The sequence below is a fragment of the Vespula pensylvanica genome, chromosome 3, assembly GCF_014466175.1.
Source record: "Vespula pensylvanica isolate Volc-1 chromosome 3, ASM1446617v1, whole genome shotgun sequence".
Lineage (NCBI taxonomy): Eukaryota > Metazoa > Arthropoda > Insecta > Hymenoptera > Vespidae > Vespula > Vespula pensylvanica.
The window spans coordinates 4,429,803-4,448,176 of record NC_057687.1 but is presented as its reverse complement, the minus strand read 5'-3'; the positions used below and the strand labels follow the sequence as shown (position 1 = coordinate 4,448,176).

Here is an 18,374-nt window from a genome sequence, read left to right as displayed (position 1 = left end):
ATTCGCACTAAATTTGCGCGGGAACGTTTTAAAATGTCGTTTAAAATTCAAGCATCGATCTCGTTGCATTCTGTTGATAAGTACATGGAAATAGAAGAATAGCGCCATCATCGGACAAACGGATAAAAAGTGAATCTCATAGAAAGTTTCAAGTGAACACGTTGTAAGAAACGACGAGTGCTCTTCTTTATCGATAGAGTAAAAGCAAAGTTGCTTTATAATTTCGATTTTTGTCACGTACGGCGTCGTCATCGAGAAAATGATTATTAGGTATCTCGTCTATATCGAATGGTCGATTTCGTGTCGGGGGGGGGCGCTGTGAAATCGTGGAAGTCGTGCGCTAAAAGGCAAATGGCCGGCGCAGCGCGTGCGAGCGGGCTACGCGTACGACGACGAGGTATACATCGCGGCGTATCGTTCGGTGATGTGCGACGAGTAATGTTAAGTGTACGGGACGGTTAGTGAATACCGTGTAAATAAACGTGATGCGAGGGGCCTTACGTTTTAGGCCATGTAAGACCGGTCTGTTGGTGGGCCGGCGATGACCACCGAAAATCCCCCGAGCGCGGTGATGAAATCCGTGTCGGAGGGCGAGCTGGGCGTGGAAGAGGTTGTTAAATCCTACGAGACGAAAACCCGAGACTCTGGTTCGAAATTAAAGCGAACGTTCACGCTTCCGAGGAATTTATTACAAAGTGCCACGAGAATGTCGAAGCGTCGAACGAACAAGAGTCGTGATTCCAAGGACGTCAGCGGCGCTGCCAGTGCAAAAGAAAATTCGAAGAACAACGTACAACAGCAACAACAGCAACAACAGCAACAATATAATACGGTCGATAACAGCATGCAGCAGAATATGGGAAGATTGCACGGTGGGAATAACCAGCAGGCATACCACCAAGAGAAATCTGCCAGCAAGAAAGTCTTCGTAATGTCATCCTGGAAGAAGTTCATCAAGATTATGCAACACATGTCGAACGTAGGTACGCAGAACAAAAACTCTCACAGGGACGAGCTCAGTTCTAGTGCGACGGATATTCGAGTGCCACCACCGAGGCCGGCACACATTCCACCGGACAGAGTACCCGGCGTTATAGGTCTGCGCAATCACGGCAACACGTGCTTCATGAACGCCGTACTCCAGTGTCTCTCGCACACAGACATACTAGCCGAGTATTTCGTTCTGGACCAATACAAGGTCGATCTCTCGCGACGTAACAAACTTAATTCGAAGAAGTACGGCACGAAAGGTGAGATAACGGAACAGCTAGCTTTACTCCTAAAAGCAATTTGGAGTTGCCAATATGACCCGGAGATGAGCACCGCTTTCAAAAGCGTCGTTGATAAGTATGGTAGTCAATATCGCGGTAATCTTCAACACGATGCTCAGGAGTTCCTTCTCTGGCTTCTTGACAAGGTCCACGAGGATCTCAATCAGGCTACCAAAAAGAAGTACAAGATCATAAAGGTGAGTAAGGACCGAAATGACGACGACGACGACGACGACGACGACGACGACGACGACGACGACGACGATGATGACGACGATGCGTTCGTTTGTGCTTGCTTCTCCCTTCCTTCACTAAGCTTTCTCCCTTCTCTTTTCTTCTCCAAGTTCCGTTCATTCGATATCTAATACATGCCACGTTTTCTATCATGGTTCCTTATTTATTTTTTTCTTTCTTTTTTTTTTCCTTATATATTACATGTATCTATACGTATATCTTATATGATAACGCTTCTATCTTTAGATTTGTTTCGAGATATTTTAGACATTTTTTATCAGATCGTTCGATCGTTTCGACAAATCGATTTTGTACGTTTGTATTTCTATTTCTATTTTTCTTTCTCTTTCTCTTTCTCAAGCGAGTTTATTCCCTTTGGCATCGATCGATTTACTCTCGACTTACGCATGATCGCTTTCACGTTAAATCTCGCATGGCGCGTTGCAACGCTATTGGTCCGTTCGATGGTCGCGTGTCACATTAGGACGCCGCTTTGACGCGGGAGTTTCGCGCCAAATATTTCTTTCGAAAACGAGCTGACCTGATACGATCGTATAATCGATTATTATCGATATATATATTTGTATAATATATGATATAATTATAACTAGATACATAGTGTAAATAGTACAAATCGATATATATATATATGTATGTATGTATGTATGTATGTATGTATGTATGCATGTATATATATACTCTTAATGTGTTACAAATGGTTTTGTAATTTTACAAATTATTACAATGGTTTTTTTTTTTTTTTTGACAATAGAAGATCTTTTATTTATATTTAAAAATCGTAGAATCGATTACTATCGATATAGACGATTCTGCAGTGCAATATTACAATATTTTTATCGATAATAAGATATTCAAGAGACGAAGCTTTCATTTGCATTTAGGTTTTGGTGTCTCGAAGAGAATGTATGATGCATAATGTATTTAAAATATTTCATGGGAAGGATGTTTGTACGATCAAAATTATGTAATTGAAAGTATCGAACGTAGGAGAGAGACTGAGAGACACTTTTTTTTAGTTTTATTTCGATTATTTGTCGATCTTTCAAATATGCGAAGGTGGATCGCGTTCATAGGTTATTTTTAGGTTATTTATAATATGGCTGCCTAAATCAACCATACTATAACTTGATATAATGATTGTAACCTTACGCATGATTTTATTTATTGCTTCGAGAAACCAGAGAAGCCGGTTGGTTGGTCGGTCGGTCGTTTGTGTGTATATGTGTATTTCAGACTGTCGAGGCCTTAACCTAAATTTGTTTCACGTTCGAAAAGTATACGTGCTGGGATTTCCAAACGAAATCGAAGGAGATATACAAACGATTGACCAAGAAAAAAAATTATTAAGATTTGTATCGATCCTTCGTGCGTTTCCTTTGTGTCCTTCATAAGAGATTTCATTGTGTATATATGTGTTTATGTGCGTTTGCGTGTATTGTGTATGTTTTCGTTTTTTGCATTTATAATAATAAGAATTAATAGTTAATATAGTTCTGTAAATATATATAAATATCTATAATCTAATAATTTATAATAGTTTCATAGGTATTGTATTATAGCTATATATATATTACACACACATATATACATACATATATATATATATATAAAACTTTTCTTTTTTTCTTTTTTTTTTCATTAGATAATTAGAATTTAGATAATATAGAATTATAGCAAGTAAATATAATGCCAAAGTAAGGAAAATTATTCCAAGAGAAAGATAAAATGATAGAGGTATCATGAAGTGTTATATTATTAGCAATGAAATTGAACATGAAGCAATTGTTTGCATTAGAAAATCAGCATTCATTTCCTTGTTCTTTTTTATTTTTGTCTTATACCATGAAAACAATTATTTCTTTATTTATATTAGAAGTTATCACTCGGGTTCAATTTTTTCGAAACTTCCGAAAGATAATACAAGAATCCAATGTGTTAATAGTCGTATCAGAAAAAAAAACTTTGGAAAAAATTTTCCAATATCGTTTATATCGTTGATATTCAAGCATACGTTCCATATAGACGTATGAATCCATCAATACGTATGAATTTGAATTTAATTCGAGAGACACTTCGTTCGACGTCACATTTAAATCTGGCATAAAATCAGGTCAAGCTTTTCATTTGTAATATTTGTGAATGGTAGGAAACGTATTGTATCCAATATATGTTTTTTTTTTCTCTCGATAAGAGATGCAAACACAAAATAATTCCCAATTAGGATTAGGTATGTACTTATGTACGATTACTTACGTTATCGTTATCGTTAGTAGAACCTCTCGAATGGCTATGAATTCACGGTCGTTACGAAGCAATTAGAACGCAAATAGAAAATTCTTTGCTTTTTTTTTTTTTTTTTTCGATGCGTTACTAAATGCTTTTCAAAGTCAATGGAATGTTTCTTCTTTCTTATTCGACTCTCTGAAACTACATTTGCAACTGAACTGTAACTTAACTGTAATAACGGGGAATAATGCTATGCAATCTTATGCAATTTCACGAACTGAAACTTCAACCTGAAACTTCGACTATATATGTATGTATATAACTTATAAAAATTGTATTTCAACTTCGAGATATAAATTTGATTTCAATATTTTTTCCCTTTAAATCTACAACTGAATAAAACGTAATAAAACTTCAAAACATTATAGATTTTTTGTCCTAATGTCTATCATCATTATGTGCTTATTTTCGAAACATTTTGTTCTTATAAATATCAAAGTTCATACGTCGAAGTTGTTAATGCGATTTTAATAAAACCTATCATCCAGACAAACCCTGATGACGTCAATTCAGAGAAAATATTACTTTTTCCTCAGCTGATCATCTTGGTGTGTCTTCTTTCGATTGTATTCATTGACACAAGTGAATCAATATGTATTTTCGTAATCGATCTCGATAAATTTGTAAATTATGTCCATCGCGTTTTCTTTTGATTAACACGTTATCTTTCTTCGATTTCTTTCATTTTTTTTCTTTTATCTATCCCTCTCTCTTTCTCTCTTTCAAGAAAAAAAAAAAAAAAAAAAAGATAAATGTTAAACATCATACGTTCGAGTAATACGCATGTCCAATTATTCTTTTTTATATTTTTTTTTCTGTTATTTTTACAACACAATAGCCATAGTTACATCAACATTGATGAGGTAAGAACTCATCAACGAGAGGAATGACTGCAAATAAGAAATGACTCATCGTTCCTTATCGAATAAAAACAATTGTTTTTCTATGTAATTATACATTGACAGGCCGAGGCTAATTATTTTTCTTACTTGACTGTAAAATAAGTCCACTGTCAATGTACACTGTTCGAAATTTCAAATTTTCGCGCGTTTTACGGAAAACGTACGAAAATATACGAAGGAAACGCGCGGGAAACATTTGAATATCACGAACGTCCTTGATTTATAGAATTGTTTTTATGATTTACATTTGATATCAATCATTTGAAGTTCGTCTATAATATTTTCTTTTCTCTTTCATAAACCTTATCCATATTACGTATATACATATACTTTGTGTTTAATACCTATATCTTATCGCATATTTCTTGCTTATTAGAATTGTTTGTTGAGTTTTAGATAAGGGAGCATTCTTTACCAATAAAATCGATAATCCAGATCGAGAAGCGACAATGAATTTTCATGATCATTTTTCATTCACATATTCTTATTACATTATTATTCGCCTATCTATTTCAATTCTTTTTATTTATTTATTTATTTATTTATTATTATTTTTTTCCTTTCGTCTTCGTTCTCATTCAGGTTGCACACAAGACGTTATCACAAATCGTTCTAACTTTCAACAACGTAGTCAGCCAGCTGAGCGAATCAAAGCTTTCTAACGCTTTCAAAATAAAGAAACCGAGATGCTCGCACCTTTCTTTCACTGGTTGCCTTGCTCCACTGATTTGGAAAGTCATGAACACACACACACACGTGTGTGTATATGTACAAATTACGTAGTTTTTCTTGATGAGGAAAGAAAATATTTATTGATAATTAATGAAGATATTCTTTTTCCTTTGTAAGAAAAAGATGAGGAAAATTGATTTGTTATTATGTGAATAATGTTAGATGGTTAAAGGAATAGATTCGAATGGAAAAATATCGACGTTTTTACAACAGAGACCACGAGATCCGTTTCTTGCTTGACACAAGAATGCGAAAGGGGTGATAGTGAAAACCAAGTAGACGGATATACTCGAGCACGTGCTAAAGGAGTAATATTCTGACCTTGCGATAAGATCGTTATCTTCACTTTTAAAATTAGGATACTATCTTGACGAAGTTCTGAGGTGCTGTCGCTGCTATTCTTTAATAGAAAGAAATAAAAAAGAAACAATAAGAAAAAAATAATTTGAATTAGAAACAAGATGTTATAATAATTATGTTTTCTTTTTCTTCTTGAAATATTATTACTTGAATCAGTCATCGTATTCCGTTCTTAAGACGGAAATCACAGTTAACATTGTTCGCTCGTACAAATAATTTCGTGAAATAGATATATTCGCGAAATATAAAACGATCTCTCGGGTTTTAAGACAATTTACTAATTTTGTTTTATTAGCTGTGTTTGAACTTACAGGTCCTAATGCAGAATAAACACATTTGTCGGATAGTCTTAAACAAACGTGCCGTGAGGAAATAGTTAAAGTCAGATTAGAATGCGACTCGAGAAACGTTTATCTAAAAAAAAAAAAAAAAATAATAATAATAATAATTTGTGAATGAGATAACTGGTTTATATCTTAAGGAAGGAACACGTTGTAAAATCTATTCTATCTTTCATTTCTTCGAAAATAACACTACCTGTTATAGTTGTATAGTAATGGAAAACGATTTGACCGAGATTTCACAGAGTACCGATAAATGACGTGCACCGTTTCAGATTCAACTTCAGTCTTCCTCTTCTTTCTAACTCTAACTCTAACTCTAACTCTAACTCTAACTCTCCACACTCGGTATTTTACGTTTCTTCGAAGAGACGACATAGCGAATGCGTTGTGTTACATCATCGTTGCCGTAACAGAAGATTTACAGTTTGCGCAGAGTCGAGCTTAAATCAACAACATTGACTTATTTCTTTTTTTTTCTTTTTTTTTTTTTAAAAGACTTTAATGCGACCATTTCGAGAAATTCGTGCCTTTAAAGGAATTTCTCTCATGAGCGATGAAGTTATTTTTACAATACCCGTTAGAGGAATGTCTCTCTTCGATTCGTGAACTTTTTTTTTTTTTTTCCTTTTCCTTGGTATTCGTGCGTATATTAATTTATCTACTTTATTTTACGTAATAAAACCAAGGTCAGTCTTAACTTATCGGGAAGTCGCGTAAATAAAGATTCGTTATTTTGTTTTTTTTTTTTTTTTTTCTATTTTAAGAATAACTTGCACTCGATATAAAAACTTGGTATAAAAACTTCGTTGTTTCAAATCATAGAACTCTCTTCTTCGAAGTAAGAAGTAACCATTGACGGTGCTCTCCCGTTACGGTTGCTTATGTAACGTGGTAAAATGAGCAGCTTGCTGCTTCCAATATGCTTGGCCTCTAATCGAATTATGTCTCTCTCTCTCTCTTTCTCTTTCTCTATGTATGTGTTTGTCTCGTCATTTTGTCGAGTAAAGAGAAAGAGAATATGGTATTTGGTATGATTCATTCGAAAGATATCTCTCGATGAAAAATATCATTGAATTCGTTGCACAAAGTTTCATATTAGACAAAACCGAATTATTGAAATTATTTTTCTCTCTTTTTTTTTTTTTTTTATTTTTTTCCCCTTTTCTTTTCCTATTTTTCTCGACAATAATATTAGAAATATTTGATATTTTCTGATTGCGCGAAGAAATCTTGAGCAAAACGTTCGACAATCGTAGCATAATTATCGCAATATTATCGCAATATTTCTCGAAATTTATTGTTCTTTTCTTTTGCAATATATCTCGGATGATAAATCGTGTACTTTGTTCGGTATACTTATTCTGATATATCTCAGAAATATATTATACTACTAAATTTGTAATCCTACGGGAACGGAAGAAAATCCGCTGCATCGTCGATAAATCCGAGACACGTCAATTTGTGATTGGACTCTTTCTCGATTGACCTTGAAAGTTACATATGTGTATTGTGTATCTGGCTATGAGCGCGTGCGCACGTGTATGTTTGCATATATGTATGCATGTGTGTATGCACGCGTTCTTTTTTCATGTATCAAGCATTACCACTTGATGAGACACAGCTGTGTTGACGTTATTTTTATCTTTTCTTTCTTGTTTTTTTTTTCTTTTATATATATATATATATATATATATATATATATCAATATATGTAATCGAATTTAATTAAAAAAAAAAAAAGAAAGAAAGAAAAAGAGAAAAAAAGTCATTCATCGAGAAGAAAGATCAACGATTGAATTTCTTCATCGAGTTTGAACAAATGTTGACCAAGTGATTTGATTTTTAATAAAGTAAAAAATCGTCGTTCGAGTTGAATCGAGTTGAGTTTTGTGTTAACACACTCGCATATATGCATGTATATGTGTTGAAAGATATTATATCGAGTATTGGCGAACAAAAAAACAGGATAAAGAAGAATATACGATTAAATGACGAATGCGTGAAGCTTCGAGAGGAGCAACGAGGAAGAGAAGTCGCTGGTTGGATAGTAACGTTTACGTTGCACCGATTGTGCGAGTGGCGCCAGTAGCGTAACAAGACCTTGAATGGGGCCATCGAGTAATCCTCTTTCAAATTGCAGTCTTTCAATTATATATATGTGTGTGTATATATACATATATATATATATATAATTACACACATATATAAATTATACACGCATACACACACATTATCATTGAAGCCTTCAATTGTACCGTATTTCGTCATATGACTTACTATGATTTCTTTTTATTTTATTGTTGTCTTAATAATTTTCTCCAATAATCTTTTTATTATATATATATATATATATTTAATACTTTTTATTATTAAATGTTTAATACATTAAAAAAATAAAAAAATAAAAAAAAACGAAAGGAAGAAAAAGCTGCACAGGAAAATTATCGAAGATCGATAAGCCGAACGATAGTAAAAATTATTCAGGAAAATTTGAATTAATTCGTAAAAAATTATTATTCATTTCCAAGAGGTATGCATGCAAATAAGTTTGCTCATGTGAATCATGTAAGACCTTCGATTTCTTTTCTCAAAGTCTTCTCTCGTTTGATCGTACACACCGTCGGAGAGAACGTTTGAATATTGATCGGGACGTTTGTATAAAAAATGAAGAAGTTACTTTCGCGTATAGGACCTTCGATACGAAGAGTTTACTTCCTTTCTTCTTTTTATGATACAGGTTGGACCAAAAGTTCTTAGGTGAATTTTTACAAGACGATAACTTTTTTGCCTGAGACTTTGCAGACTAATCTTTTTTTCTCTTTTAGATTGTAAAAATAGTCGAAAAAAACTGAAGGATTTTTGGCACATCCCGTATAAAATCTATTCACTTTAAATCTCAACGTGCGGATAACTAAATATAATTATGCGTAGGAGAGTTAAGGCAAACAAGAAAGACATGTCCACCGTTCACGCTTCGAAGAATTTCTGGTTACGGTCGTCTCGCCTCTGCTAGCACGACCTTCATCGTCTTCTTGTTGGTAGTGTTGAATCATATCGTCCCGTTGTATTAATTATCCTCGACTTGTACTAATTATCCTTATGAAGATATTCTTACAAAATATATGATTCATAATTTGTATTGTATATTTGATTTATCGTAGACACGAAAAAACAATATTGTTTATCAATATTTACATATTAATCTCTTTTTTTTAAAAACATTACGTGTCATGACCGGTTGTCAATTCGTCTGTTATTTTCTTCCTTTTCTTATTATCATTAATATGTTTTCGTTGTATTGCGAAGCGCATAATATGTTAAAAGTCACGAAAGAATTATTTAATAATACAATCAATATTCAATATGAAGAGACGATTTCAAGAAACAAACATTCGAGTGGTGCCATCTATTTATTAATTCTTTTTTTTTTTTTTTTTTTTTATCAATAAAACAGATATACATATATGAGAGATATAAATGTTAGGATCTTTTAGTTACTTTTGAATTTTAAAAGCGATTAAATAGTGAACGAGTGGACGTATGAATTTTGCAAAGAGAAAGAGAGTGGAAATAAAAACAAAAGAAGTGTAAAAGAGAGGGGGTGCAAAAAGAGAGAGGGAAGGAGGGAGGGAGGGAGGGAGGGAAACTTTCAACATCATTTTATATACATACTACATACTACGCTCCTCCTTCTTCCGCACTTTCAAATTCCGGACGTTCGTGTACATGTTCATCGTTGTTCCTGTTTGTTGTATGGCGGCTGCGTTTGTTGGTTCGAAAGAGATTAATTTAGAGTTATGAATCGAATGCAGGGGACGATCGAGGAGGAGTTATGTAAAAGTATGTTTACTGCGAACTCGAAAGTTCCTGTCTTTTGTTTTACGATACAACGTCCGCTAAATTCAAGATTGAGTTCTCTCTCTCTCTCTCTCTTTCTCTTTTTCTCTCTCTCTTTTTCTCTCTCCCCCCTCTCTCTTTCTCTCTCTTTCGTTTGCAAACTTGTTGCGCCTTTTATCACGCCATCAACAGGTCCTACGAAACTACATATTTACGATCGTCATTTCTCCGCAGTTAAAAACGAACTTATTAAAGTAATAAATACGAATTATATACGATCTTTTCTCGGAAATGTCGATCATAAATATATACCTTATCGTGAAAGATTTTTTGAGATTCGAAATGATAATAAATTTCCCGAACGATTTTAATTAATTTCGTAAGATTATCGATCGATTGTCGTATATGTGTTTATATTTATGATATATGATTAATAAGTATAAATAAATTATATCTATGATTGTTTTATATAACAATATATTATATCAATATACATATATATATATATAATTAATATATAAAATAATTACGTTAAACATAAAATAGTATGTGCGTTCGTGTAAAACAAAACAAAAAGAAAAAATTGTATGTAGTTCAATCTTGCTTACCAAAGATCGGTACGCGTGCACCGACGTGACATTGGTTAATTGTAAACTACGAATCGCGACGAGCAGTTACATCGTGTGTAAGCATTGAAAATGATTTCCTGCAACTGACTCGTTGATACTTCCTGTCGGCGATGGTACATACCGCAATTACACTCGTCTCCTCCCATCGCTTTTTTTCTCTCCTTTTTTTTTTTTTTTCTTTTCTATACATCGGGAAATTACATTCTGCGGAAACGCAGAATATTTTCACGAACGTGATACGTCAATAAAATAAACGAGAGAGAATTCTCTGTCTTCTTAACGTATGATATTTCATTTATCAAAAAGAAAAGGAAAAGATGATGGTGCTACTCGTGACTTCCGAAATTTTAAACTCGATGGAAGGTTGAATAAAAAAAAAAAAAAAAAAGAAAAAAAAATGAAAGTAAGAAGAAGACATCGTTGAAATGTCACCTGTTAACCATGACCTTCGTTCTGGATGTTAAAGCGTGATATGACGTGGGCTTCCGGCTTGCGGATATTACGTTCCTGGTGTATGACTACTCCATAGAAATACGAGTAGAGTCTGGAAAGCAGGACAGGCTGTATTCGTGAAGGTCATGGAAACTTAGCCTCGGCCAGACTCTTTTGATTTGATTAAAGGAAGCCAGTGCGGTGTGTATCGTACGTGGTTATAGATAGATTCATAGATAAATAGATAAATGGTTAGATAGATAGAGTCCTCTTCTTTATCCAAGTAGTATGTTATAATAGCATGTACCGTGTTCGTTGTCGTCGGCATGTACCACGATATCGTGGGGTTTACGACCGTCTACAACCTTCGTTCCTTCGTACGTATCTACATAACTATGATTCCTACTGGCATCTACTATTGAGATCAACGCACGCGGTCTCTCTTCTATTTTAAAACGAATTCTACGAATGCTAAATGCCTTACCACGTTGAATACATTTAGAGAAGACGTAAGCAAATGTATACTTCTTTTCAAAGTTTATCAAAACTTTCGATAGATGTCACTTTGTTTAGTTTACATTTGAAGTAGATTACTTAGTTAAGTTTGTGTAGAAGTTAAGTTGCTGATCGTCTTCATTTTATTATTAGAAATGTCGTTCTCTCCCTATCTCTTTCTCTCTCTCCCTCTTCCTCTCTCTCTCTCTCTCTCTCTCTCCCCCTCTCTGTCTCTCTTTCATCCAATTTCAAACGTAACAGTTTCGTTGACCTCTCTCATGCATTTCTCTTGAATCTCTCAATGTAGACTCAAGCAAGATTTGCCCGTCATTGACTGAATCTACCAAAGATTGTTTCTTTATCTCGAATTTAAATTTCTTCCGTTTTTTTCCCTAATTTCTTCAACTCATTAACTATCCAGGTCATATAGAATGGGTACGAGCAAATAAAATATTGTTTGCGTTTCGTCTCGGTTCCTTTTATCGATTTGACGCACGATTTTCTTATATTCTCGTATTTCTAATTAAACGATAAGCAGATATCTCGCTAATGACGTAGATATCTACAATGGCTTGTTTCGATGGGCTCATAAGATGATATTATATATATTTTGTTTGTCTTAGAAAGAGAATATTATGTCTGCGATTATTCGAAAAATCGACTTTTAATTAAAGTGAAAAAAAAAAATAAAAATAAAGAAACGAAGAAAAAATACATTCTATATCACTAATATATTAACGTAGATAGAATATCTAAATCATAAAAAGAGACGTTTGTGAACTGTAAAGAATATGTATTATAAATATTGAAGAGGCCAGTGCTAACAAATAAATCGACGTTGCCTGCAAAATTCAAGTTTGTCGTGCTAAACGTGCCGTAATTACGATCTCCATGTTTTGTTGACTAACGAATAAAAGCACGTACATATATATACATACTTGTGTTAGCTCGTGATTAAATATCACGTTCTCGTAATTAAAGCTACGATTAAGATCAACATTGGACGATTCATTTATTTTATTTTTTTTTTCTTTTACTTTTTCTTTCTTTTTTTTTTCTTCTCTTTTTTTTCTGTAAACAGACAAGAAATTCTCGAACAAACGAAACGTCTCGTCTGTTTTTTTTCCCCTTTCTTTTCCTTTTTCTTATCGACGTCGTTCAACTTCCTCGAGAAATATACCGAAGATCCTTAGGATTTTTGTGTACGTACGCGACTATGCAAGCACAACGTAGTTTCAATAACGTGGGTTTGTTCTTCCGTTTTCTCCATCTCGAAGAAATTCTCTCGTAGGCAATAGGAGGAGGAACTCCTCGCGTTCGAGGAAGCATAGCTCTTCTTCATCTCGTGTAGTTTCTTCCAGACGAAAAAAAAGAAAGAAAGAAAGAAAGAAAGAAAAAAATATCCTTCCGGCGAGACAGTCTCTATAAATAGGAGTACTAGAAATAGCCTTTCGCTTTATTTTCATTTTCGAACTATTATAGCCAACGAACGTGTGCGCTTAGGGTACGTGTTACTTCCTCTAATCTTGTGAAAACTAAGTGATAAAATAAATAATGCGACGAGCGTGTTCCTCCGAAAATGGACTTCTTTTCGCTTGAAATAACGAAGATAAAAAATATTGGTTTAAATTCCCTCAGATTTAGAAGATTACAGATGAAATGAAAAGAAGAGAGAAAAAAAAGGCGTAATGGTGTTTAAAGCACAGGATGTAAAATCCAAGAATATAGTATTTTAAGACCAAAGATGTTAATTTATGATGGTCGTTCGCCGATGAACATTTTGAAGATCAAATATCCTCATCGGAAAGTTTTCAAACAGTTAAACAATTATCTAAGATAAACTGAAATAAAAAAATACCAAAGGCAGGGAAAACATAAATTCAAACCTGTTATAGTAAAATAAATTGTTACGAAGTAATATTGAAAGAAGAATTCAAGGTTGAAAACCTTCCACGAAGGCATCTGGTGATAAAAAATGCAGACAAAAATTCTCGCCAAGTTATTTGTTTATATTTCGTACTATTATACGTTTATTGCTTTTCCTCGGCTATAAACTTTCTTTTTTAATGAGCATTGAGAGTAGTAGAGTTGCGGTAACTCAAATTGTATATTCAGAACTTAAGTAATTTGTTACTAAAAACTCGGAACGTAGAGCAAAATTATTTCTTTCTTGGGGCGGGGGGATTTCACGCTTGCATGGACTTTTGAATGGTTTGTCGAGACTAGCAATGTTACGTAAGTAATTGAACTTACGTAATTGTAATTTGCATATTGTATCATTTAATGTTCACCGACACCTTACATCACTCTCGGTAGTAAATTATTCTTTACAAAAAGAATTTGAACTTGCTTCGGTCAAATTATGCTTGTGTTGCAAACCGTGTAAACAAAGATCTGTAGAAACTTTTACTCAAGGAAAATGCGTAGTACCTTGACCGACGATGCCGACCTGTCATAACTTGATTATTATTATTTTATTATCTTCTTTTTCTCTTTAGGAATTAATTATTCATCTCACTGACGATTGTCTTTGTCTTTTTTGTTTCTAGAATTCCTTTGGCAGACCCGACGAGATCGTAGCTGCTGAAACTTTAGCGAATCACAATCGCTGTAACAATTCCTTCGTTCACGACGTATTCCAGGCACAATTTCGATCTAGTCTTACGTGTCCGAGATGTCATAGGCAATCAAACACGTTTGATCCGTTCCTTTGCGTGTCAGTACCAGTCCCACAAAATCATCGACAGATGAGTCTTTTTGTGAACGTTCTCTACACATCTCAACAGCCACGACAAGTTAGGATCGGCGTCACCGTGAATCAAGCTGCGAACGTGAGGGAACTCAGAGAAATTTTAGCGAGTGACACCGGCATCGAAGAGAATCATATGTTGTTGACTGAAGTCCATGACGAAGGATTTCACAGGTACGTTGTTATCTACTTTTTTCTCTTGTCCTCTCGTTTTTTGATATATCAACGAATTGATATTTAATCGGTTTAATACGAATTAATATTTTATCAATATATGTTAAGTTTTGTATTCGTTTTTCTGTTTCATTAGGACATTCTCCGACTGCCAACCATTGTCTGTGATCACAGAAAACGATCCCCTTTACTGTATAGAACTACCGCAGTTGAAGGAGCCAACTGAACAGGCATACATTTTATTGGTATGGATCAACGTTCTCGTAAAGGGTGACTTGAGACAACGATTTGGCAGCCCCTACACAATGCAAGTTTCTCGCGAGACGTCTTACGAAGATCTTCAGAAACTTTTGCTCAAGGAAATGCATAGCACCTTGACCGACGACGTTTTAACATCCAGCCAAAATCCAGGACTATTCAACATTCGAGTAGCCGATCCAGCAGCGACACCTATTCAAGACGAACATCCTTGCATCGATCCTTGCGTCGAACATCCACTTTATACGGAACAAATCGAACAAGCATTGGCACTCTGTGCCGATGATTCCGGTCCACAGCACGTCAAGTTGATTCTCGAATGGGACGAGGCTACGAAGAATAATATCATTCAAGATGACAGCGATCAGATCGAAGAGCACGCCAGTGTGAAGCAATTAAAGACTAATTCTGAGTTGGGTGGTGCGGTCACGTTGGAAGAATGTTTTGATCTTTATACGAGAGCGGAGACGTTAGGAGCCGAGGACGCCTGGCATTGTCCGTATTGTAATAAGAAGCAAGAAGTCGTGAAGAAGTTAGGACTGTGGACCTTGCCTGATATCTTAGTAATACATCTGAAAAGATTTCGTCAACAATCCAAACAGAGATCGACGTCGAAATTGACAATGCTCGTAGATTTCCCTCTTTATGGTTTTGACATGACTCCTCATCTTGCTCATAACGGAGTACAAACACACAACAACGTTCCTACCCTTGGTGGTTTAGGTTGGTCTCCATGGAAAAAGCCAAGACCACGACAACAAAGTATTTCCAAATACGATGAGAACGTTTATGATCTCTACGCTATTTGTAATCACCATGGCCAAGATCTTCAAGGTGGCCATTACACAGCATTTTGTAGAAATCCATATGACACTCAATGGTATTGCTTCGACGATACAAGAGTCGAGGCTGTGAACGATACGAATCTTATCACGAATGCAGCTTACATGTTGTTTTATCAACGAAGAGGTTTGACTAGTAACTCTACTGGAAATTCCTCAGCGGCCTCCACTAGTTCGGCGGGCTCGGGCCTTGACCATTGGGTTTCTAAGATGCCACCGTTTTATTTTAATAATAAAACTAGTTGTAACGTCACAAATAATAAGCAAAGTAAGTCGCAGGAAATATTGTGCCAGGAAAAAATTGTCGAAGAGAAGAATATGAATAATTTTAATAGAGGCTCTCGTAATTATGCAACTCTACAGCCAAAGAAGCGAAACGTGGCAACCGAAACGGATGCTGGACATATTGACCATTGCTCGGACGACGAAGCTCCTTGTAGAAGAGAATGGGTAAGTACACAAGTAGACGTATATTTTGATGATTTAATCGATCCTTTAGCAATCGCATATGTCTTACATTATTCGTTTCGTTTGCAGGCTTCGCCAAAACCCGTAAGAAAAACATCTTCTATCACCTTGACGCCTCATGTACCAGTAGCAATAATTCAAAATGCCAATAGTAATCCAGATACAACGGTGATACACGAATCAACATTGTAACACACAATGTAAGCCAGACTTCGTCTGGCTCGAGCGTCGCTCAATGTTCAGTGCCTGGAATGTTGTATGCTCATGAGTTTCATTAGAAGACGATGATATAACGAAGGACAATTTGGTAGAACTTAATAAATGCATATTAAAATTCTTTGTTGAGAGAGTGTTCGAGATAGATGTCCTAGAAAACGAACACTATTAATCTTTCACTCTGAATTTACGTACGATGCTTTTTCGTACAGATGTTGCGAAAATCATGAGGGATCTCAAGAGTTCTGCTCTTCTTTTTTGATGTTATTTCTACGATCTATATAAAGAATTTGAAAGAAGAGTGTGATTTTTTCAAATGGACAAAATTTCAAGCATTAGTGATTTTTGTATTTATAATAATAACGTTTGTATACAGTTCGCGTGAAATGTATTATATACAGTGTAGTTATTATTAGGGTAATTTTTCAAAACAGATGTTATATCGCGTGTCAAGAACTGCAACAACAACCACAAGAAAATAAGAAAAATAAATAAATCCCTCATATAAGTCATTTACCATTTATATTTAGATTTTCGATACGTTAGATAATAGAAACACATATATGTCCACAAAGGATAAAGAAAACTTTTCCTAACAAAATTTCATGTTACTTCGAATCGCAATACATATATGTGATAGTCATAAACGCATGATCTCGTGTATGATAATCTCATATCACGTTATCGTAGAATGAAAATTTGACAATAAGAGAATTCTGTATGCCACAGGATTCGTTTATTACGATAACTTAATTTCTCACTAAATCTTTCCTGGACATAATGTGTAAATCGCTGAACATTGCTTTTGAGTCTGTGCTTAGCTGTAATATTTATATTATATTTGTAACATCCACTAGTGGCCTTAACTCTGTAATTAACTATCGATACATCATTATTTGCAATTACATAAACATAATCGATTTCTCTGAGAATTTTACATTAGATATCTCTAGATTATTTTATTAAAGCCATTAGGCCGTTATAAACTTTAATATTATTTTGCCGGTAGGCCATTTATAACTTCAATATCAATTTGCCGATGTATTCGTCGTCTACCGAGATATATTTTATACTTCCGGTCAAAATTCGAGTTCTTCCAATGACTGGCCAAAACAACCAAGTATCTATTATCTCTAAAGAAAGTAATTCTCGGCAAGATAGCTATTTTTTTTTCTCCGGACGACATTATAATCATTTCTTCTATAACTAGTTATTTTTATTCCATCATTATTTAAAAATACTCTGTCCTCCTATTTTTAAAGATCATTCCAGATAGTCGTTTAGTACGGAGCAAAGGAGAGTAAGAATCATGAAAGTGAGAGAAAAATTTATATATATATATATATATATATATATATACAAAATATATGTATATGTATGTAGGTGTGTGTATATGCGCGCATGTATATTACAGATTCGTATATTCACACACGCACGTTGCTATAGCGAGTGAAAAATATTTAAATTATTTTAAAATAACATTTATTACTAGTCACACGTATCGTGGACAAAGGTAGCAAATACGCGAGTCAGTTGTGTAGAGAAAATAAGAAAAGAGTATGTAATGAAGAAAAATGTATTCAGAAATGGAACAATGAGATCGACTATTGCTATCTATAATTATTATGATTTTAGAAGTTGTGTATTCATGTTAACCGACTGAGGGATATTTATAATTATTCATATTATTGCTATAATTTTGTTAAAATAAATAGAGAATGTATATGTACAGTAGGTATGTCATTCCATTCTAAGCACGTTATATTTTTCTGCGTTCTACAATTTATCTTAAACTCTTAACACACCTCCCACTTCTATAGATGCAACCTTAGCACGATTATCACACGATTAATGAAAAGAAACCTGTGCTTTCTTTCGATAATTTGTTATGGAACTGCGATTCTTCATACATTCGAATATGTCCCACGAGAAAAAGAAAAAGAAAACAATAAAATTGCATATCCATGCGGAATGAAAGGAGAAGAAGAAACGAGAATGAATCAACCAAATTTTTCGCTAGTCTAATGTTTTCCTGGTATAGACTGTGACAAAATAAAAAGCGAATTCGTTAAGAGATGAGTTGAAAATAAAAAGCAGATGAAAGAAAATGTTTTGTCTTATGTTT

At 34.3% G+C, this 18,374-nt stretch overlaps 1 protein-coding gene across 2 annotated transcripts; it reads left to right on the top strand.

Annotated features, from left to right (window-relative positions):
• The first annotated feature begins 323 nt into the window (after positions 1–323).
• LOC122627964 (ubiquitin carboxyl-terminal hydrolase 31) lies at positions 324–18,357 on the top strand. 2 transcript variants are annotated; one of them, XM_043809670.1, is made up of 5 exons: positions 324–1,468; positions 14,092–14,465; positions 14,602–15,833; positions 15,929–16,015; positions 16,103–16,244. In XM_043809670.1, exons 1-4 carry the CDS (start codon positions 542–544, stop codon positions 15,973–15,975), a joined length of 2,580 nt encoding a protein of 859 aa, XP_043665605.1. In that variant the 5' UTR covers positions 324–541; the 3' UTR covers positions 15,976–16,015; positions 16,103–16,244. The 2 variants fall into 2 exon arrangements, with proteins under 2 accessions (XP_043665605.1, XP_043665604.1); XM_043809669.1 differs by having other exon boundaries at positions 325–1,468; positions 14,602–16,015; positions 16,103–18,357.
• Positions 18,358–18,374: the final 17 nt, after the last annotated feature.

Bases quoted from the DNA above. Each gene is read 5' to 3' on its own strand.
- LOC122627964 (XM_043809669.1), top strand. From the start codon at position 542: ATGACCACCGAAAATCCCCCGAGCGCGGTGATGAAATCCGTGTCGGAG. The intron at 1,469-14,091 runs GTGAGTAAGGAC...TTTTGTTTCTAG, and splicing joins AGAAGTACAAGATCATAAAG to AATTCCTTTGGCAGACCCGA. The intron at 16,016-16,102 runs GTAAGTACACAA...TTTCGTTTGCAG, and splicing joins CTCCTTGTAGAAGAGAATGG to GCTTCGCCAAAACCCGTAAG.